Source organism: Gymnoscopelus braueri (assembly GCF_963280865.1).
Source record: "Gymnoscopelus braueri genome assembly, chromosome: 17".
NCBI lineage: Eukaryota > Metazoa > Chordata > Actinopteri > Myctophiformes > Myctophidae > Gymnoscopelus > Gymnoscopelus braueri.
Genome location: NC_137617.1, coordinates 20,155,420 through 20,177,661, shown reverse-complemented (window position 1 = coordinate 20,177,661; position 22,242 = coordinate 20,155,420). Strand labels below are relative to the sequence as shown.

Below are 22,242 nucleotides of genomic sequence, written 5' to 3'. Positions count from 1 at the left end.
CTGATGGGGTTTTCCAAGATGGAGACGGACGCCATGGATCATGTAAGTGCAGATTTCTACTCTTCTCTGTGTTTTAAACGTCACAGTGTGAATAAAACGTTGTGTTTCAGGCTTCAGGTGGACGGGCCGCCGTCAGAACGAAACGAGTCGCAGGACGTTTGTGAAAATATAACGTCATTAATGTCAACTCAGTCAATACCAAACAATGACTCGTACCGGTTTGCTGTCTCATTGTAGCTAGAAGCTAACAAGCTAACGTCATGGAGGCTTGCTAAAGTTCACCATCTGTCAAACATTATAGTCCTCTGAACTTCTCTCTGTCGAGGTGTTTGTTAATTTACACTGAACTGAAAATATGATCATTAACTAGCACTGACATTAATCTAAGTGGATGAAATGGGAAATTAGTTGGCAATTAAAACAAACAAACAATGCAGTCTGGTAGACATCAGTTATTTTCAGGTATTGAAGTTGAGATATAAGCATATAATCTGCATAATGCAGATCTGCTTATATCTCAACTTCAATACCTGGAAATGAATCATCTCTCTTGCAATGATTAGGGTGATTTTGAAGAGGGAAACATTTTATATGTTTTGGTCAAAACAATTTTTTTGCTAAAAGGTTAAATCACTATATTCTGATAGTATTCATTGCTATAGAGACTGTTAACTCAATAACATTTCTCTCTCACCATTTCTCCAGCTCTTTGATAAACGGATATTAATAACAGATAACAGATAATACATTTTCAGGTGGAAGGAGAGTACCCAGTTCCAATTTTGTCTGCTCATTTCTTTGTGCCATTACTTCCAATTTTCACTTGTGTAATCTGTATCCTGTCTGAGTTCTCTATACTTATTGGATAAAATTGGTATCCTGACCTGAAAATGTACTCTCTGTTTAATAAAGAGCTGGAGAGACATGGAGACTCCTGTTACTGACCACTCTATATTATAGCAATGAGTACTATCAGAATAGAGCTAATTAACACTTATTTTAACCAATTACCCGACCATTAAGTGAACGCAGAATAGGCATTCAGTCATTGTTTTATTTATCAGATGGACTATACTGTTTTTCGTATTGATTAGTTTGGTAAAGATGCAAACCTTGTCAGCTTCAAGAAGTATACGTTTTTTTTTGTACAATTTGCTTTGGCTTTCCCTTTACAATTACAATTAAAGGGATACTTCACTTTCACATAAAATAAACATTAAAAATAAATATTTAAAAAAAATTAAAGAAGTTATGGCAAAATAAAGGCCCCCTCACACATTAGTAGGACACTCTAATGCGTGAGGGGGCCGTGATTTTTCCATTACTTTTTTCATTTATTTTTAATATATTTTTTAAATGTTTATTTTATGTGAAAGTGAAGTATCCCTTTAAGGCATTTAGCAGATACTCTTGTCTTAACACATTTGGGGCGGGAACCCCTTTTTGTAACTATACCTTTCAGGACGGGAACCCCTTTTGGCGTTCTTGTTGCCATGTACAGTATATAGCAACATACATTTGTTGTAATCTTTGAATAAATATTACGTTTTTCAGAAAACTTAGGTCAGGATTTAGAAGCCGTTTTTAGAATCGGCCTCAGGTCTAAATGGGCCAGAGCAACATACAAGTGCATCCTTTGCAATGTTGCTGTTGAAATACACACATACATTGTGATGTTGATCCTGAAATAATGCAGCCCTAATTCTTACTCATTAAATGTGTTTTGTCTCAACAGATGGAAATTGGGGACAGTAAAGGAGGCTCTGGCCTTAGGCAGTATTACCTGTCCAAAATAGAAGAGTTACAGGTGAGAGAAGATCATTTAACTCCTCGATTGTTCTTTCGATGTGTGACTGCACTGCTTCCTCGCCAGTCGAACTTCAATGTTTTATTTATTCCCTCTACAGTTGACAGTGAATGACAAAAGCCAGAATCTCAGACGCCTTCAGGCACAGAGGAATGAACTCAATGCTAAAGGTGCATCATTACTTGCCAACAACCAAGTTATCAACTTTTATTCTAATAATATTTCAGACCATTCCTATGAGCAATTTGAAAGAGTGGAATAACAAACTGTAAATTTAAATGCAACCTCTGCTCTCTTTTAGTGCGTCTTCTTCGCGAGGAGTTGCAGTTGCTTCAGGAACAGGGATCGTATGTGGGGGAAGTGGTTAGAGCTATGGACAAAAAGAAAGTGCTTGTAAAGGTATGTGTATTGTGTATACCTGAGTTCTGTTTGACAATACTGATGCAGAGGTAGCATACTATTATCATCCACTAGATGGTGGTCTAAACTGCTGCTCTTGTCATTTTCAGGTGCACCCAGAGGGCAAATTTGTTGTGGATGTTGACAAGAACATCGACATCAATGATGTTAGTACTGAAGCCTTCTTTGTTTATTATTTCGTTCTTATTACAAATGTATGAATAGTTTCTTTTTAATGTTAGTATTTAGCACAGATAAACTGGACAATTGTTTTGTCACTATCGTCACCAACCAAATTCTTCAATCTCTTACTAGGTGACTCCCAATTGCCGCGTGGCTCTGCGCAACGATAGCTATACCCTGCATAAGATCCTTCCCAACAAGGTGGACCCTCTGGTGTCCCTCATGATGGTGGAGAAGGTGCCGGACTCCACCTACGAAATGATTGGTGGCCTGGACAAGCAGATCAAGGAGATCAAAGAAGTGATTGAATTGCCTGTCAAGCACCCAGAGCTCTTTGAAGCTCTGGGCATTGCACAGCCCAAGGTACGTTACCCACAACACATAAAACAGACCCTCCGCCTTTCTGTGAAATTAGCTTTTTTTATATACAAATTATGACATCCCAATGAATTGCATCAATCCGAAGAGCGGTCAGGACCAATCAAATGAGTAAACTCATGCAAACCGACAGGGAGGGGATCAGGTGTCTTTAAACAAGTGCACCCAAAGACAGTCAGCGGTAATGTGCTAAGTCATGTCATCAAAGAGGTAATATTGTTAATGGAAAATACATTCTGGCTATGTAGTAGCATAGCCTCACAAGCCATCATAATTCTTAAATTAGCAAACTGATGATTTCAGAGTTAAATGATGCGTACTTAGTAATGCAACAATCACACTCCCATTCGGTTCATGAGTGCTACGCTAGCAGGCACAAAAGATAAACTAGAAAAAATGCTCCTCGGAGCACAGGTCTCCGCCAGGTACGTTATTGTGGCCTCCTGGTGGTGCTATAATAGGCCAATGTGAAAAGGGTGCCATTTATTCTTTGGAAGCCAACCTTAGCCAATGAGGATGGAATATGGGAAATCGGACAGATCCGTGTTGATCACATGACTATATAGATACTGTGTACCGATTTGCATGACGTTTGCATAAAATCTGTGGGGGTAATATCAAAAAAAGGGTTTTGCACAAATCAGCCTCCTGGTGGCGCTATAACAGGCCCATGTGAAAATTTGGGTCAGAGGTTCTGAATTGGCATCCAGGGATTGTGTGTGCACAGTTTCACAACGGACGGACGGATGGACAGGGTGCAAAACATACACTCCTGCCATGCCTTTCGGCCCGTCTCATAATCAGGATTTGTGCAAAGCTGCACTACCGTGTATCGCCTTCCTGAAGGCAGCAATTCATAGTTGCTGCTTGGAGGATGCCGCATGAACATAATTTGTATAAAAGGCATCTGAATTTTGGCTCCTGTACCTTCATTTTAAACCAGTTTGTTTTTGTAAAATATATTTTTTGGGTTTTTTTCTGCCTTTATTGATAGATACAGTAGACTGACAGGAAATGGGGAGTGACACGCAGCAAAGGTCGATTTGAACCCGCGATACACTGTATTAGCAGCCTAGGTGCCCGGACCACTACGCCAGCCGTCCGGGCCGGTCATTTCAAACCAGTTCTAGGACTAGGAGTAATACATTGACAATTCACCTAAAAGAAATAAGATAAACATTAGCCATCTATTAGGTGAACTTGATTGGGTCATGAAATGTTTTTGCACAATGTACTGTATTTCTGCTACATTGTAAATGGTTCTGATTAGTCTGTCTAACTCCTTGTGACCAGGGTGTGTTGCTGTATGGGCCTCCAGGCACAGGAAAGACCCTGCTGGCCAGAGCTGTGGCCCACCACACCGACTGCACCTTCATCAGGGTCTCTGGCTCTGAATTGGTTCAGAAGTTCATCGGAGAGGGTGAGTTCCACACGGTGGCTCATTTAATTCTAAAATCAAACCTGGCCTCTAGATAATGGGTCCTCAGAGTTACTACAGGGGAGCTGCCAAATCTATGTGATAGGAACCTTTTCTTTTTTTTACATTAACCACTTGAACCCTAGCATCCCTATTCTGAACATTAGCCGAAAATAGCAGATCTACGGTCTGCAAGGCTTATAGATCAGCTATTTTACCAGAAAAGGTTTGGTGTAGAAGGAAAAAGAAGCAAACCAACTATCTAACACAATTGTATACAATGTAGTGGGGGTCCCTGCTTCATCTCTCTCTGAGCTAAGGGGTCTTTGGCCTGAAAAATGTTGAAGACCCCTGCTCTAGAAAAAAATCTGAGCAAACGTTCTCGTTCCAGGTGCCCGTATGGTGCGCGAGCTGTTCGTCATGGCCAGGGAGCACGCTCCTTCAATCATCTTCATGGACGAGATCGACTCCATCGGCTCATCGCGCCTGGAAGGCGGCTCTGGAGGAGACAGCGAGGTGCAGAGGACAATGTTGGAGCTGCTCAATCAACTGGACGGCTTCGAGGCCACCAAAAACATTAAGGTAGAACACGCACTTTATGTTCTAAAGTCATGATCTAAAGCTGGGGTTTTTAAAGTGTGAGGTGCCAGAGCATTGGAGGGGAGGCACCGAGAGACGTGAGGTGAAAGGGACGGTCAGAGGGGATGGTCAACAGGAAGATACTGTAGATGCGGCCGGAGATTCATGCAATAACAGTTGTCTAAAATCTAACATATTATGAAGCACAGGAGTGGTCATTGCTTTTGGTTTCTATTAGCCGCTATCCTAATGCATGCTCTCATTCATGTGTAATGGCGTGTGTAAACTAAACTTGGCAGTGGCAAAACAGAGCTATCAGCTGAAAGTGACGCATTCTGTTCACAAGGAAGACCTGACTCTCTGTATAATTTGGTTTTCCTTTCAAGCATGGAGGACATAGTACCAGACTCAAAATTAGTGGAATTATCTCCATCAGTGATAAATATTTGTAGACTTTTTTTCTTTTACTTTGAAACTCCTGCATCTAAGTGTTAATTCTTAACTTACCCCTTTTTATCTCTTCAAGGTCATCATGGCTACCAACCGTATTGACATCCTGGACTCTGCTCTGCTGAGGCCAGGCAGGATTGACAGGAAGATTGAGTTTCCCCCTCCCAATGAGGAGGTTCGTACCACCCAGGCACTTAGAATTCCTGTAGTTATACTCCCATGTTTGTGCACCCCCATACATATCTCGTGTATTCTGCTTTTGACCGTGTCTCATTTCATTGCCCCCTCACCCCTTCAGGCCCGTTTGGACATCCTGAAGATTCACTCGAGGAAGATGAATCTGACACGTGGCATTAATCTGAGGAAGATCGCCGAGCTCATGCCTGGAGCCTCTGGAGCTGAGGTCAAGGTACGGTATGGGGGCCAAGACACTGTTTAACCACTTGAACCCCAGCGTCCATATTCTGGGGGAACATTAGCCGAAAATAGCAGATAGTGAGCTTGTAGATCGAAGACCGAAAAACCTAAATTTAGGTTCTGTAAAAAAAACATTTTTTTATTTTTTATTATTCAGTCTCATAAAAATGTTACATATTTGACTCTGCAGAAGTTCATTGTTTACATGGTGGGTTTTCTGTGTTGACAGGGTGTGTGCACGGAGTCAGGGATGTACGCTCTGAGAGAGAGGAGAGTGCACGTCACACAGGAGGACTTTGAGATGGCCGTGGCAAAGGTTTGTTAACAACACACAAATACTTTAAACCATTATAGGACTCTGACTGCATCAGATTTGGTTTCCCACAGGATCCAACACAAACGATTACTCTACTTTGGTTGAGAGCAGGCAGTGAGCACCATCATTGTCGGATCAAGAACGACATTTAATGAATTAAATAAGCTTACACACTGAATGTATGGTTTTAACCATACATTCAGTGTCCTCCAGCAAACCTAATACTTTTAGATATCAACACATTTGTTAGGGGACCTGACAATGCTTATTGCTCTGAATACCATATTACTGATGCCAATGAAGGTGTCTGTACCGTAACGTTTCTAAACTGGTATATTTGAATGTGGTTTTCACCAGGTGATGCAGAAGGACAGCGAGAAGAACATGTCCATCAAGAAGCTGTGGAAGTAACGTCCCTTGTTATTACTGAACCCCTCCCAGTGCAGACACTGCAGACACTTCCCATGCAAACACACATGTATATTGTTATTCTTTTTGTTTAAGATTTGGTTTGTAATTGTTACCGAAAAGTCATTCTAAATAAATGTTGTCTCCAACTAAGATCGTGGGTGGCTGGAGTTTTCTTTTATATTAACTTGTAGACAGGGCAAAAGCTATAACAACCTGATTAACGGGTGTATCTAACTTCTCTCAGTTGTTCCTAATACGATTTTTTGCGTAGAATCAATTTTTGCTTGGGCCATTTTTGTCGTGCGCATAGTTAATGAGATCATTTGCATATTTGATTAAACTAGCAGAAATAACGAGTAGAGGTCATCCAACTTGTGTTTTGGTGGTTTTCTGGTAAAATAATGAACATTTGATCTCATTCAGGTGTAAGGACCTTTACAGTGTAACCATTGGGTATGTTTATGGTAGCTAATTAGCTTATATTATGCATATGTAACGACTCAAAGCAAACGCATGGTCATTTCCTGTTCAGTGTTACTCCAAGTACTAATTTTTACAAATTATTATTCCTGTACATCTGACCACTACTGAAGCAGTAAATATCCCAATAAACTGCTCTTTGTTCATGTAATAAGCTAATTTGACCATAAAAATAGTTTCTGTATATCAATTATTATGACTTCTAGACCATATTTCTGGAAAACAATGGTCACTACCAAATGTTTCTCAGTTTCTATGGGTAATTTCTCCTGTAGAATCCATTTCTGCTTAGGACATTTTGCATTGTGCATGTTTAAATGAGATAATTATGTTGATTATGTGGGTGTAGGAGACACGTCTTTAGGGCACCAGATATTAAGATTGTTAACAAATATAATGTGTATATAACATTTGTTTTTAGATAAGATATTGCAGAACAATTATGCAAATTAGATCAATCTTTACATTTATTATTAATGCATGAGTTCTTCATAAGAACACAGCAAATCGAAATAGATTGCTGAAATAGAATGTGACCATGAATCATAATTGTTTCACAATGACTCATGTCATATGTCATTGTCACTCTGTTAACACTATAGTTCATATTGTTGTTAGATGTTTGATAATATATTACAACAAATTATAATACAACTGCCTTAGAATCTCTGCTGATGGCCATAGCTGAATGGTAAGAGCGCCTGCCTGTCAAGCCATAAATCCCAGGTTCGTTCCCAGGCCTCAGCAATGTGTCAAAGTGTCCATGAACAAGACACTTTAAAGAATAATTCACCCCAAAAATACCTATTTTCTATCAATTACACACTCCATGAAGCCTTGAATTCATGGAGATAATAATAGGCTATCGCATTGTAGATTAGTAGGCGATAATTCCAATATTCACTATACATTCCTCATGTTTAAGCCTAACTGAATTATATATTTATGAACTTGCATATAAATTGTATATATTTTTGGACGACTTGTGCATTTAATTTGTCGGCAATACTTTGCCACGCTTTCTCCCTGGATCCATTTATTGCGGCCATGTTTCCTTTCTTGCTTATTATACATTTTACTTCCTCGTATGATTCCGGGGAGACATCAAATTTCTCTTTTGGGTCTTGAGTCGAACCAATTACTCCCACGGAGACATCAAATTTCTCTTTTGGGCCTTGAGTCTTGGGACTCAAGGCCCAAAAGAGAAATTTGATGTCTCCGTGGGAGTAATTGGTTCGACTCAAGACTCTTTTGGGTCTTGAGTCTTGGGACTCAAGACTCAAATCCTGGAAATCAAATCCTGGAAATGGCAAATCAGCACGTGTCTGTCTCCCTGGGGTCTAGTGCTGTAATAAGGATAGACTCCAGTGTTCTTGGCTGTTGCTGACAATAAGCCCACTTGTAAAGTGCATGAGCCAAATGCCTTTAATTGATTTGGTGGAATGACCCATCACGTTCATGTAATGTCAATGTACAAAGGTCAGTGTGCTTGGTTAGCTCTGTTGGAAGAGCTCTTGACTTCAGACCACAAGGTCATGGGATCGAATCCCAGCAAAGAATCCTTGGCTTCTGAGCAATCTGGCTCCTACGGGCCTACTATCTTTTTTCGCCTTTATCATAAAGGTTGCTGGACAATATATAGAGGATGAAATGCATAATTTATTAAATAATATAAAGGTAATATCAAATACATTGTAGAAAATGAGAGACATGACGCTTTATTAGCAAGACAGTCTTTTATTATATTATTCCTCATTTTGCTGGTTTCCCCTGAAACCCCTTTACTGTTACAGAGTACAACTGATGTGGCAATAGCTGAATGGTTAGAGAGCCTGCCTGTCAAGCCATAAATCCCAGGTTCGATCCCAGGCCTGAGCAATATGTCAAAGTGTCCCTGAACAAGACATTTAAAAGAATAGTTCACCCCAAAAATACTTATTTTCTATCAATTACACACTCCATGAAGCCTTGAATTCATGGAGATTTTTTTTTGTTTTTGACACATTCCTGAGCACAGACACAGACATATTGGTTGGATGCATGGCGCATATAATAGGCTATCGCATTGTAGATTAGTAGGCGATAATTCCAATATTCACTATACACTCCTCATGTTTAAGCCTAACTGAATTATATATTCATGGACTTTTGTATATTGTATATTTTTTTTGTGCATTTAATTTGTCGGGAATACTTTGCCACGCTTTCTCCCTGGATCCATTTATTGCGGCCGCGTTTCCTTTCTTGCTTATTATACATTTTACTTCCTCGTATGATTCCGGGGAGACATCAAATTTCGCTTTTGGGTCTTGAGTCAAGACCCCGGCTCCCGGGGAGACATAAAATTGAGTCTTGGGACTCAAGACCCAAAAGAGAAATTTGATGTCTCCCCAGGAGCCTGGGTCTTGACTCAAGACTCTTTTGGGTCTTGAGTCTTGGGACTCAAGACCCAAAAGAGAAATTTGATGTCTCCCGGGAGCCGGGACCCAAGCCTCAAGACTCTTGAGCTAAAAGGTTTGTGAACCACTGCCATTTAGAACAGTGGTTTTCAACCTTTTTCATGCCAAGGACCCCTAAATTGATATACATTTGGCCGCGGACCCCCATCTGAAAATGTTTTGTGCCAGGGACCCCAAGAAGCAAAGATTTGAGTTAAAAATGTTTGCTTTAAAAATGTATATATATTTCAAAGATGCACTCATTTTCAAGATTTTTCAAAAATAGCAGATCTACAAGCTCATAGCTTGTAGATCTGCTATTTTTGAATAGCCAAAGCTAAGTGGTTAAAAATGATTGTGACGCTATCAGTGGCGTACCCACCGCAGAGGCAGGAACTAAAATCTCGCCTCCCCTAGAAAATGAAGTAAAAGACTGACTGAAAACAGGCAGTGAAAAAAATCCAATCATAACAGAATAGTGGCCATCGGACCATTAACCCGCCTCCTCGTCCATTCACGCGGGCAGGCAGCTAATCACCACCGTATCCATTCAGCAGAGCGACCCTCGCCTATATAGTGATGCAAATGTATGCCTTTGTCTTCATGGGGTACCAGGAGTGCCAGGGGTGGGGGTCTGGGCCATCACCTGTACTCACCTGGCATAAAAGGGGCTCTGAGAGCAGCTTGAGCCATTCATTACTAAACTACAACATGAAGAGACCACCGCTGAAGAATTAATTGATTGATTGATTATACTTGCATGTTGTTTTTATTAACGTTTTTCAGTTTTGTAGTCAGTGTAGTGTTGTTGTTGTTTCCCCAGAGATTTTTTCCAGAGTACCCCCCTCGGGGACCTCGCCTGCCCTAAATGTAATTCCTGGGAACGCCACTGTTCCATGAGCTGCTGCAGTGCTGCTGTTCAGCCACAGAGAAGAACGCCGCTCTGGTTTTGGGCTCCATGATTGGTCAAGTTCAAGGATTCTGCTATCGACTTTCATGGTCTTTTATAGGAATATGTGAAGCCTGGCTTTACCATCCTGGCTCGACACAGCCTGGCTTGACAAGGTCTAGCTCGACAAAGTCGCTCCTTTTCAGCCTGGTCAGTACGGACCAGACTTTGTCAAACCTGGATTTGACTTAAATCCAGGCTTATTTAATTCTCCTTTCGTGTAATAGGCCCCTGGTATATTATCACCTGTTTGTGCGGAAATTTGCAGTCAACACCAGCTCCTTAAACAGGCTGACACATTGGGACGAGGCATGCAACACTGGTGCCTTGCATCAGCTATGGAAGGTACTCATTAGAACCTCAGTCCGAGTATATCCTGACCCAAATAATAATATATCATGGTGAAAGATGCCAGTGATGGGGGCCTGCACTGTGCTGTCTCAGGAGGAAGAGAGCAGAGAAATAATGGTTCGGTAAGCTGTTCCCTGAACTGTGCCAAGATAAAGTTGAGGAACTTCTGCCTGACCCGACCAGAGCTGTTGGTGGTGGTGCAGGCTGTGAAGCATTTCCACCTGTACGTTTTCAACCATCACATCTCTTAACTGATTACTAAAGTACAGAAGGACAGATGACCCGATTTCGAGGTGCACCATCAAGCAGGCCATCTCCATAACAGCACTGTTACAGTGACCAATGGGAACCACAAAAGCCCCGCTGCCCCTGAACCCCTGACGAATCTGCCAGTGCAAAAATAAATTGCCCCCCAGTACTCAAATATGGGAGACTGTGATTGGTAGTTGGTTTGTAGGTCTAACCAATTGCGTCCAGAGCCATTGTTTTGATCCCGCCCCCTTGGAAAAAAAACGTCCTCATAGAAGCACCAGACTCATATCCACGCAGTGATATAGTCTGGCTACGCGAGGCTAATACAAATGAGAGCAGGACAGTGATGTGGTCCACAACCAGATTCAGAGTTGGATCAGCTGGACAGTTCCCTGCGTGATCTACAGGGGCACTTTTGGTCAAAGACAACAATGTATCCTACACGCAGTCCTACATGTTCGTTCTAGTGTATCTTGATGTGTCTTAGTTTTACAGAAAGTACAGCTTTATGGCATGCCCCCCCTTAACCCAGTGCACACTCTTGGACGCTACACTATTTAGGCTAATTTAGTCAAATAATTTGCTTTGCTATGATATTCTTATGAAAAGGAACTCATATTTTAAGAATAAATGTAAAGATTGACCTAATCTGCATACAAAATCTGCAATATCTCATAATTTTTTAAAATTTGTATTTAAGCATTTCATATCTGATAACAATTTGAATATTTTGTGCCCTAAATACCACTTATATTGGTTTACCTACACCCTTATTATGCTCATTTCCACTAATTTGCTAAAATATGCAAATTATCTAATTACATATGCACAATCCAAAAATGTCCTAAGCAGACATGGATTCTACAGGACTAATTACCTTGGGATCAACTGTGAAAAGTTTGGTATGTGACCATTGTTTTCCAGAAATATGGTTTAAAAGTCATAATAATTGATATATAGAACCTATTTGTATGGCCATAATTAGCTTGATCATGAACAAAGAGCAGTTTATTGGGACATTTACTGCTTCAGTAGTGGTCAGATGTACAGGAATAATATTTGTAAAAAAAAATAGTACTTGGAGTAACACTGAACAGAAAATGACCATGAGTTTGCTTTGAGTCGTTACATACGCATAATATATGCTAATTAGCTACCATAAACATACCCAATGGTTACACTGTAAAGGTCCTTACACCTGAATGAGATCAAATGTTCATTATTTGACCAGAAAACCACCAAAACACAAGTTGGATGACCTCTACTCGTTATTTCTGCTAGTTTAATCAAATATGCAAATGATCTCATTAACTATGCACAATACAAAAATGGCCCAAGCAGAAATGGATTCTACGTTAAAAATCATATTAGGAACAACTGAGAGAAGTTAGATACACCCGTTAATCAGGTTGTTATAGCTTGTGCCCTGTCTAATGGTGTTCGGCAGGCCAATGACAAATTGAAATTTAGTTTTCTTGTTCTCTTTTTATTTGTGAGACATTGCTGAATCAGTTGTGATGATACAGATTCACATAAGCACAACATTTCCTAGCATGGAACACTGTATGCACATTTTATTCACTTTACAGTTTCTTAACAGATCTATCATGTGAAATGTTCATATTCTTACTTTGACACAGCACACACTGATGTTCCAGTATTATATTATACTAGATATACATTTTCAAATAGGCGACAGAATTTCTTTCAGTAAAGCCCTTTTTTAGCTTTGGCCTGCATGCAGGTATTACATGCCCTTTCAGACTGGTTACATTGCCGGATACGACTGTTAACGTTTTAGATACATTTACTGTAGCATTTACAATGTGTATGTATCCTTACTTAAACTGAAATGGACAAAAACGATTTACTCAGAAGTCCAGCTCAAGTGTTCCTTTATGGCAGTGGTTCTCAAATTAATGTCAATTATCCTGCGGACCCCTATCTGAAAAGATTTTGTGCCAGGGAGCCCAATACAAGATTTGTGTTAAAATGTTTCAAAAAGTTTCGAGATCTTTTTTGAAAATAGATATAGGGTTAAAAGTGTTTAAACTGTTCTTGATGTTATAACAAATTTTGCTCCTGGGGAGAACCACTGCTTTGTGGTACTAACCTCCACTAGTCCAAACATCACACAGACGTTCATTCAGGGAATGGGTGTAGTAGTATGGCAGTGAACACTAGATGGTCCAAATCATCTGTGAGGTTCCTGACAGGAACCTCAACACTTCACCTCTTTGTCCCTCACAAGGCCCCACAGCGGTGCTACTAGTTGGGCCTTGAACCAGTCCAGCTCAAGTTCATCATGAATCTAGGTCCTGACCCAAGAGACGGGCACCCACTGGGGCCCGGCTTCCACTCTCTCCAGCATGGCCTGGAGTTCAGCTAAGGCACTGACTGGGTCCTCCTTGACCAGGATGCGGTCCACCCAGTGGCCGTAGCGCTCGTCCATCTGCTCCGCTGACTGTCTCATCTCCTGGAAGTCCTCCCCCTGTAGAAACATATTGAAATTGGAATACTGTTCCAAAAGGCTATGCCTTCTGAATCAGTAGTTCTCACACTTTCAAGATTAAAAAAACATGTTCAAAAATAGCAGATGTACAAGCTTGCAGTGCGGCATGAAGTGACGCGCTGTGAGCTTATAGATCTGCTATTTTTGAATATCTGATGCTAAAATCTAAAATGACACTGATCCTTTCCTGGTTTTAATGGGTTTTAATGGGATACATGTTATTCACTCTAGTAGTCTCTTTGCTGCTGTTTAAAGCGGTTAAGTCTGCCTGTTGGTTTTTATAAATATTTAACCAATGAAAAGTATTAACAAGAACATGTGACTAAATAAAAACAATAGCATAATACCCCTGTTCTAACTTACCGTGATGGAAGAACTAAGTGAAGAGGACGAACCGGCCTTTCTGCAATGGCTTTCCTGGAACCGAGGCTTCACAAAGATAACGTATGGTTTGAACTCAGCAGTACGTAGTGTCTTTAACGCCTGTTTAGAGGAGAAAATAGCCATCATTATGGCAAAAATGGCATATCTAACAGCCCACAATGCGTCACATCGCGACAGCTTGAGCTTGTACATGGGCTATTTTCACTATTGGAAAATGTAAGGTTATAATGACATGCCCAAAATAGGGATGCCAGAGTGAAAGTCGTTAATAATCCCTCTCTTAGAAATGGAGTTATATCATATCTGTTGTACACAATACGAGTTTTAAAGATTATGGGAAAAAAACACCTATTTGGCAGGTTAAAATCATTATAATGGCCTAGGCTAACTTTGGTTCATCATGTAAGCAAGACAGCTGCAGCTAATGATTTGAATAATGGGTGTTTTAGAGTCAGGTGTGCACTGCCAATATGACCCAAAAGCCAGTTGACTATTAGTTTATTTGTATTGTCAATGCTAAATTAGTATTGATAATACTAATAAACTAGCACATTGGCACACCTAAAGTCAATCTAATACAGGTTTTATTAGCTGCAGTTGTGTTGTTTACTATGCTTACATCGAAGTGTGCCAAAGTCAGGCTAGCCCTTTAGATTATTTTAGCTTGATGTTACTTTTACTTTGCATGGCAGCAGTGTCTTATGGTTTAGTTCCCCTTTAAGATAAAACTTTTAACTGCCTCAGCTAGCTTCCTGCTGAACTTGGCAAATATGATGATTCTGATTTCGTTGCTGTCCGGCAGAAACCTTGTATCTCCATATTTCAACGTTTTATGTTTTTTCGTAAATGAATGCCCTACTTTACATCAAGAGTGTCACACAAACGTAGTGAAAATAGCAGATCTACAAGCTCACAATGCATCGCGATGTGATGCGTTGTGAGCTTGTAGATTTGCTATTTTTTTTTTAAATGATGAAAAAAGGAGCTGTTTTGGACATGCAAGGTTTCCACCTGACAACAACAATTTACAGCGTATAAATGTGGGTGTTGTTACATGATACTCACCTCTGGCTGCACGTCCACCAGACACACCTTGTTTCGATCTAAAACACTGCGGATGGAATCCAGACTGGTGCCGTACAGGTTTTCCTTATATTCCCCATACTCAATGAATCTACAGAAAACAAGAAATCACCAATCTTCATGAGAACGTAAAATGTTTTAACTTTTCAGATTATTTCAAGCTCTTTTTAATATCCACACTACAAGCACTGATAACAGCCCATGTACTCCATCTCTCCTCAAATTTAAAAAATATAGATTAGAAAGATGAGACAAATAGCAAAAATAGACATTTTACAAGTGTTAGGACCAGTTTATAATATCTGTGTACAGAGATATATATTATAATGTGTGTATATAAGTTCTTTCTTTGATTTGTATTCATTTAATGGAATTCCTGCAATGTATTAATCCAATGTGTAATATGTCTGACAGTCCTTATCAGCTAGTAGAATTCCACTCCACTGTCTCCTCCTCTCCCCTGTCTTGTGATAATAAAGTGCTTGGTAGAGGGGAGGATGCGCCATTGTAAGTTGGGATCGTGTCCAGTGAGGTACATGGTCGTTTACAATCCTCGTACGAGTAAAAGAGATCTCGTGTGTCACGTGTCTTCTTTATCTGTGTGTGATCAACAGCAAGGGGGTTTAAGATAACGATCAAGAACCTATCATTTCACTGGTCCTTCGTGTCGGATTTCTACGTCGTTTTTGGAAGAGGAGAAGAGGACGCATCGCAAGTCTATCGATAGCCAGAGATCTAAGAGGGTCCTGCAAGCCCTGGGGTGTAAACCAGGCCGGTGTTCACCAGTCCGAAATCTTCTCTTCGACGAACGACTGCCGAAATCTGAACGTGATCACACGCCTATAAGAAACATGTAAGTGTGGTCCTTGTGTGGACATATTGTTGTTATTACTAAGGTGTAATATTGACAAGTGTGTTGTAGTTGTGCATAGATAAGCAACTACAGTTATAGTTGTGTTGTAGTGGCGGGGGCCACTGCATTTTATTAGCTGCAAGAGTTATACTGAGAACGAGTTTTGTGAGTTCAAGAGAGAGTCACGGTAGTTAAAAGATAAAGAGTCTGATAGCTCCCTCCGGAGGATTTAGTGATTTATCCTCTGGGGCAAGTCGACACGTAGTGGACCCTCCAGGGCAGATCCTTTTGTCTATGTTTAGTCTATATATCTTATAACCCCCATATCATTCTCAGGGGTGTACGGTGTGTGGTTTGAATGTGATAAGTTAGCTGATCCCCTGGGCTAGTCCACACGTGGTGAACTGGTGAATATTTGGGTGTGATACAGTTTTTGACCAGTATACAGCAGTGCCTAGAAACGTTGAAATACACTTAGTTAGGATAAGAACAAGATATTTACAGTGATTAAAATAATTTCTACACATTGAACAGAACATTATAATAACCACACATATTTAAGTTTTCACCCACATAATAGTAATTGACTGCTAATATGGAGAAGGAAAAAGAAGATACAGGTGCTCCTGTGAAACAAGTGATTGTAGTCGATGTTACCAACGAAGGAAATAAGCCAAAGCAGGGCAAGAAGAGAGGCCAGCCAAGGGCCCCCAACTCATGTTTTAGGTGTGGTCGTTTAGGCCATTTTGTGGCTGATTGTATATCAAGCACAACAGTACATGGATGGGATGATACGAGGAAAGAGAAAGGCCAAACAAGGGCCCCCAACTCATGTTGTATATGTGGTCGTAAGGGCCATCTTCTCTTCGGACTGGCTCTTTGCGAGTCATGCAATATGTCAGGCTGGGATGATTAGAGAAGAGAGAAAGAGAAGAAGCTAGGAGGCTGTGCGCATTAGAGCGAAAGCTAGAGAGTATTGTAGTAAGAAGAACATGTTTTGTTTTGTCTAAAAGATGTGTAAATGAGAGAGTGGAATGTGCATTTTTTGTGATCTGTATGAAATGCCCCAAATAGATGCAGTAATCATTTAAACATTTCAAATTTCCATGTCGTGGTGCACAACGACATGTAAAGGAGTGATGTTTAAATGGGTGAGAGAGAAGAGGAAGAAAGAGTGAATTTGTATGTGTATGGGTGTGTGTGGAGGAATGTACTTTTATTTAGTAAGAACATGAGAATACAGTACATGGAAGTACAGTCCACCTACATGATTAAATTATGTCCTGCATGAAAGGAGAGAGAGTGTGCGTGTGTGTTCAGGCGTTAGTGCACATGAATGTGAGTGAATGTGGTGTTTGGGTGTAATACATATGTACTATATGTAAAGTGTGTAGGGTAGCAACAGTAGTGTGAAAAAATGGGTTATGACGTGCGTGTGTGCTTGTATACGTGCATGTGTGTAGGTTCATGTACCGAAAAGACTGTGTGTGTTTGAAGCATGTGGAATGACGTCACTTACGTTGGAGAGTGTCAGGTACTGTGTGTGTGAGAGGAGTGGGTGTGTCTGTCTGACTGTCTGCATGTGTGTGTGTGTTCACATGTGTGCGTGAGAGAGAGAGAGACAGAGAGACAGAGACTGAGTACTGGAGAGTGAGTGTGTGCGCGCGTGTGAGTATGTGTGTGTGCTCGCATGCATGAGTGAGAGAGAGAGAGAGAGAATAAGAGAGTGAGAGCAATTCAGTGAGCCTGGCTCTGTGTGCGTGTGCGTGTGTGTGTGTGTGTGAGTGTGCGTGTGAAGTCCAGCCAAGAAAGAGAAAAGGAGGGACTGACCCAAACGAAAATTTAAAGTATTTTTACTCAGTTTGGGAACTTTAAAGTATCTGTACTCATTGTTTAAGTATTTCTAGTCATTTAAGTATCAGCAAGAGTTTGTGAATAGTCCAGCCAGTTTCTCAAGGGAAATAGCTAAATGTTAAGGCCACGTTGTCAGGTTTCGTCTCACGTTATCTCGTGTGTTGATTTAGTAGTAGAATCTCCCACATGTGTAAGTATGGGGGAAGAGTAGCAGGCCACTGTTTACATTCAGATAGAAGAGCAGCTTAGATACAAGCACCAAAACCCAAGAATAAGAGAGAGCTCCCTGCAGTATGCCCCATATAGTTTGAATTGCGTTGGTAGAAGACGTTTTTGTTAAGTTAAGACAGATGATACACATTTTGGTCTCTGTGTTGGCCCTTCCTGATTATACTAAGTCCTTTGTCCAAACTGAAAGATATTAAGGCCTCTAGGTTTTTACTTCAAATGTCTCTTAACCCATTAAGACCTGGAACCTGTGTAAATTTTTGATATGTACTCAACCTCATCTCACTAAAGTTCGTTGTGGTATTTTTGAACCCCAAGGCCGCTAAGGGCATCGATGTTAAATGTCTGACTCTACAATAATAGCCAAGATGCATTTTCTACTTTGTTTATTTTTTGCTGCACAGTAGACTAGCAGAGGCACTTTTACGCCTGGGAAACGCTTATGTAGATAAGATAAAAAGGAACCTAGTCGCGCTTCACATTGGGAGTTTTTATTTGTTATGTCTGCCACCAGTGACACAGACCATTTCACACTTAGGATCTGAAGTTGAGTCATGACCATAGGTCATATCTCAAACAGGAGGGATGGTACACATATAATATATAATTAAGCAGCATTTTCACACTTATAATTTTCAAAATTATGCTAAACAGTTTTGTACATGTTTTTAGACAATGAAAAGGTAACGAAAGGCCATATGTAAGACTATTATTTCCACTTCTTGAAAAGTGATGTTACTGTAAAACTAGATTGAAGTACAGATGTGTGAAAACGGCCATAGCCATAATGCATCACATTAGTGGAGCCATACATGAAAATAGTGACTGGAAACTGGAGGTTTACTTTATTTAAAAGCGAATAAAGTCCAAAGTGCAAATTATCTGTCTAGTCTTTTCTCTCTCCCTACAGGGACTGAAGCACTGGTGATCTGCATGCCGTGATAAAGATCATCAAGCCAAAGGACCAGGACCAACTCTGCGCTGAGAGGGTCCGTTCCGAGTCCTGGTCACCAACACAATTGCTGTGAAACGTGTTATTTGGATCCACAAAAGGCCACTGTAAATTGGTTCGAACATTATCAGACATTTAAGTAATAGGAGTGCTAAAGCCAGCAGCGGGTGGGGCCGAGCTGATAGCGCTACGGTCAGACCCAAACCTGGAGAAGACTCCCATTAAAATAATCCCCGTCCCCATTCCTATTACACCTAGAATAGCACCCCTGGTATTTTTGTGAGTTTTATAATTTCTATGAGTGTATTATATATTTGTATTATTAAAGTTACTCGTAAATCGAGGAGTGTTGACGAAAATGTTTCTCACCGTCTAAATCTAAATGCTGGGTATATTTTTACGCTAATCAAATCGCTAAGACTAAAATGTGAATGTTTATGGTTGCACACATATAAATATATCTGTTTCACACAACTGGTCATGAGAAGTGACATGCCTCGAAATCCAATATCGCTGGTGAGCCTTGGGAGAAAATGACTTTGAACTAACAGCAGCTATTTGCCATGAAACCGTACCATCAGTTGAAATACGCCCTAAATAGCACTGTTAAGCCTGTATGTCACTCGGAAGCCTAACCTTTGTTATGTCCACGCTGGCTCTGTGAAGAAGGGTCAGATCAACGAACAAAATTGTCAACAGACATTAATGCTGACTCCCCCGTGTTTGTTTAGATCAACTAAGAATTGGAGGTTGTAAGAAAAATACAATCTCACTGGTAATCCCGTGCCAATAAGGTTGGTTTGTCTCTCTTTCCCCATCTTGGAGTGGGAAAGCTTATGTTACGTGTAGAGACAATTAACTATAGACGTAGCCTGTTCCTCAATGCTACAATGACCAGAGGCCCAAAACCGTGAGTTTGAGTCAGCGTCGTTAATGGCCGTCCAGAATAGATGGACTCTTGACCTTTTGACTGCTGCGAGTGGAGGGGTCTGCGTTTCTGATAAAAAGGACATGTGGTGTTTTTTTATGTCAGATGACATTAATTCCAAGAATGTTAGTGACGCAAAGCAAGACCATTAGTGTATGGTCAATGAGAAGGTCGTGCAGACATGCGGCGTTGTCTTAGACTGATGACGATATTTGTCCCAAGTGCTCCACTCCACACGAGAGTGTGTATTCCTTTCAAGCCCTATTTGAGAGTGACATAGAAAGTTAGTCCCAAGGCCACTGGAAGCGAAGAGGCAAATGTTTGAGTTGTTGGGTTGATTAATAAAAATCCTGTTATGATGTTCATTTTGAAATGTGATGTTCAGAAGTATTAATTAAATGAACAACAGGAGGGAATGTTAGGACCAGTTTATAATATCTGTGTACAGAGATATATATTATAATGTGTGTATATAAGTTCTTTCTTTGATTTGTATTCATTTAATGGAATTCCTGCAATGTATTAATCCAATGTGTAATATGTCTGACAGTCCTTATCAGCTAGTAGAATTCCACTCCACTGTCTCCTCCTCTCCCCTGTCTTGTGATAATAAAGTGCTTGGTAGAGGGGAGGATGCGCCATTGTAAGTTGGGATCGTGTCCAGTGAGGTACATGGTCGTTTACAATCCTCGTACGAGTAAAAGAGATCTCGTGTGTCACGTGTCTTCTTTATCTGTGTGTGATCAACAGCAAGGGGGTTTAAGATAACGATCAAGAACCTATCAACAAGCTCAGTGTTGTGAGCTTGTAGATCTACTATTTTTGCGGACTGTTTGCCTGTTTTGCTGAATGCTTGCCTATTTTCGCAGAATGTTTGCCTATTAGGACATGCCCAGACTAGGGAGTTGGGGTTTATGTGGTTAAATATCCCCGTCGTATCCAATTTGAGGACTCACTTGTTACTGTGGATGTCTGCATCAAAGGCAGCTTTAGTAATGAAGTGATACTCTACTCCTTCTCTCTCGTGACTCTTCCTGGGCCGAGTGGTATCTGTGGGTCAAAACATGGAGAGGAATAATTAAGGAGAAACAAATTACGCAATGTAATGTTTCTACATGGATGTGTTGAATGATTGCCTGTACATTGTTCTTGTGCACAAATGCATAATGCCTGCTGAGTAGGTACTGTTGTAAAAAACGAAAGAAAATAAAAATAAACCTGGGTGTGCATTTTGATCCATCCTTCTCATAAACAGCAACATTTCCAGGAAGCACTTTTGATCCATGTGTAAGTGTGGGCCATGTTCACTTAACTAAGTTAAGTCGTTAACTCATTTTTAGGTCATTTGAACAGTGCTATGTGCCATTCTAAAAATGAAAAATAAACAATTTTCCTATTTTGAAAGGCAGACAATAACAACATATGCCTGCATATTGCTGTGCTGTGTTCATGCTGGTTTATGTACGTATGAGAGGGCTCATACATTTATATTAGCTCATGGCTCCTGAACTGGTACCCAAAACAAGCTCTGAATCAAAGAGCTTGAGATCACACAATCTCATTGGCTAATAAATCCCCCCCCAGCCAGATCCATACCGTGGCCACACCAATATAATGCCTGAACAACCACTTTACCCAAACGTAGTTGACATCAGCTCTCCTCTGATTGCTGACGCAAAACATGGCGGTACTAGATATGTATGTACAGTCTTTTATTATACTGCCGACATTAAGGAATGTCGGCTTCAAAGCAATCACACCGTAGATGTACCCAATAGCTCTGCTATGTGACACCAGTATGCTCACAGCACAATGGAGAGCTGTTTTAAAAGAGCAAGGCAGAATAAAATGACATGACTCACGAGGCACAGCCACTCCATATCGTCGAGGGTTCTCAGCGATCACCTTCTGTTTGAGTTCATTGAGCCTGGCGCCTAGGGAACCTATTAAAAACACACAAACGCACACGCACATGCACGCACGCACCCACACAACTCATATAATGAGAGGCAGCACATGGTATTGGACTGAAGTGCATTTTGTAACCAGGTAGTACAAATAAGCATAATAAAACATATAATCTTAAATATTAATACAGTTAACCACTTACGTCCTATGTACTTGAATGACGAATAGCGGAAGCACATAAGAAAAACCATCTTTCCGCGTAAAGGAGCAGTGGCTCTAGTCTGAGTCTCTCCCAGACTACGGAGCTTCTTAACCTATCCCTAAGGGAGATGCCAGCCATCCTAATTCATTTAGGATATTTTAGACATTTTTGGAACTGTTTGAAAATGCTCACCAATAATGACACACCCAAAATTGGGACACCAGGTTGAAAGTGGTTAAGTTACGGTATGCATCATAGAACCAACATTTGACATACATTTTGTTTTAACCCATTATGACCTGAGGCCGATTCTACATGTCTTCTAAATCTGTATTTGGCCGCCGACGCCCATCTCAAAATATGTTGTTCCAGGGACCCCCAGAAGCAAAGGTTTGAGTTACAAATGCTTTAGAAATATATATACCGTATTCAAAGATTTGCACACATTTTCATGATTTTTCAAAAATAGCAGATCTACAAGCTCATAGCGCGGCACTCGGTGCCACGCTGT

The 22,242-nt window shown here is 40.6% G+C and overlaps 2 protein-coding genes across 2 annotated transcripts in view; one reads left to right on the top strand and one right to left on the bottom strand.

Annotated features, from left to right (window-relative positions):
• On the top strand, positions 1 to 6,507 carry LOC308104478 (26S proteasome regulatory subunit 8). The gene is made up of 12 exons (XM_080454911.1): positions 1 to 42; positions 1,736 to 1,807; positions 1,908 to 1,977; positions 2,109 to 2,206; positions 2,317 to 2,373; positions 2,522 to 2,752; positions 4,061 to 4,187; positions 4,576 to 4,766; positions 5,290 to 5,388; positions 5,512 to 5,622; positions 5,860 to 5,946; positions 6,304 to 6,507. Exons 1-12 carry the CDS (start codon positions 4 to 6, stop codon positions 6,355 to 6,357), a joined length of 1,236 nt encoding a protein of 411 aa, XP_080311037.1. The 5' UTR covers positions 1 to 3; the 3' UTR covers positions 6,358 to 6,507.
• Positions 6,508 to 12,425: 5,918 nt separating this feature from the next.
• Positions 12,426 to 22,242, bottom strand: part of LOC308105573 (MAGUK p55 subfamily member 3-like) — a 31,774-nt gene continuing 21,957 nt past the window's right edge. The window contains exons 15-19 of the mRNA XM_080456395.1: positions 21,484 to 21,564; positions 20,578 to 20,671; positions 14,789 to 14,897; positions 13,703 to 13,822; positions 12,426 to 13,318 (exon numbers count right to left, since the gene is read on the bottom strand). Coding sequence (XP_080312521.1) covers positions 13,139 to 13,318; positions 13,703 to 13,822; positions 14,789 to 14,897; positions 20,578 to 20,671; positions 21,484 to 21,564 — 584 coding nt within the window. The 3' untranslated portion in view covers positions 12,426 to 13,138. The remainder of the gene's footprint in view (positions 13,319 to 13,702; positions 13,823 to 14,788; positions 14,898 to 20,577; positions 20,672 to 21,483; positions 21,565 to 22,242) is intronic.

Excerpts from the sequence above, each read along its gene's own strand:
- LOC308104478 (XM_080454911.1), top strand. The coding sequence starts at position 4 with ATGGGGTTTTCCAAGATGGAGACGGACGCCATGGATCAT. Across the intron at positions 4,767-5,289 it reads AGGCCACCAAAAACATTAAG|GTCATCATGGCTACCAACCG; the intron begins GTAGAACACGCA and ends TATCTCTTCAAG. Across the intron at positions 5,947-6,303 it reads TTGAGATGGCCGTGGCAAAG|GTGATGCAGAAGGACAGCGA; the intron begins GTTTGTTAACAA and ends GGTTTTCACCAG.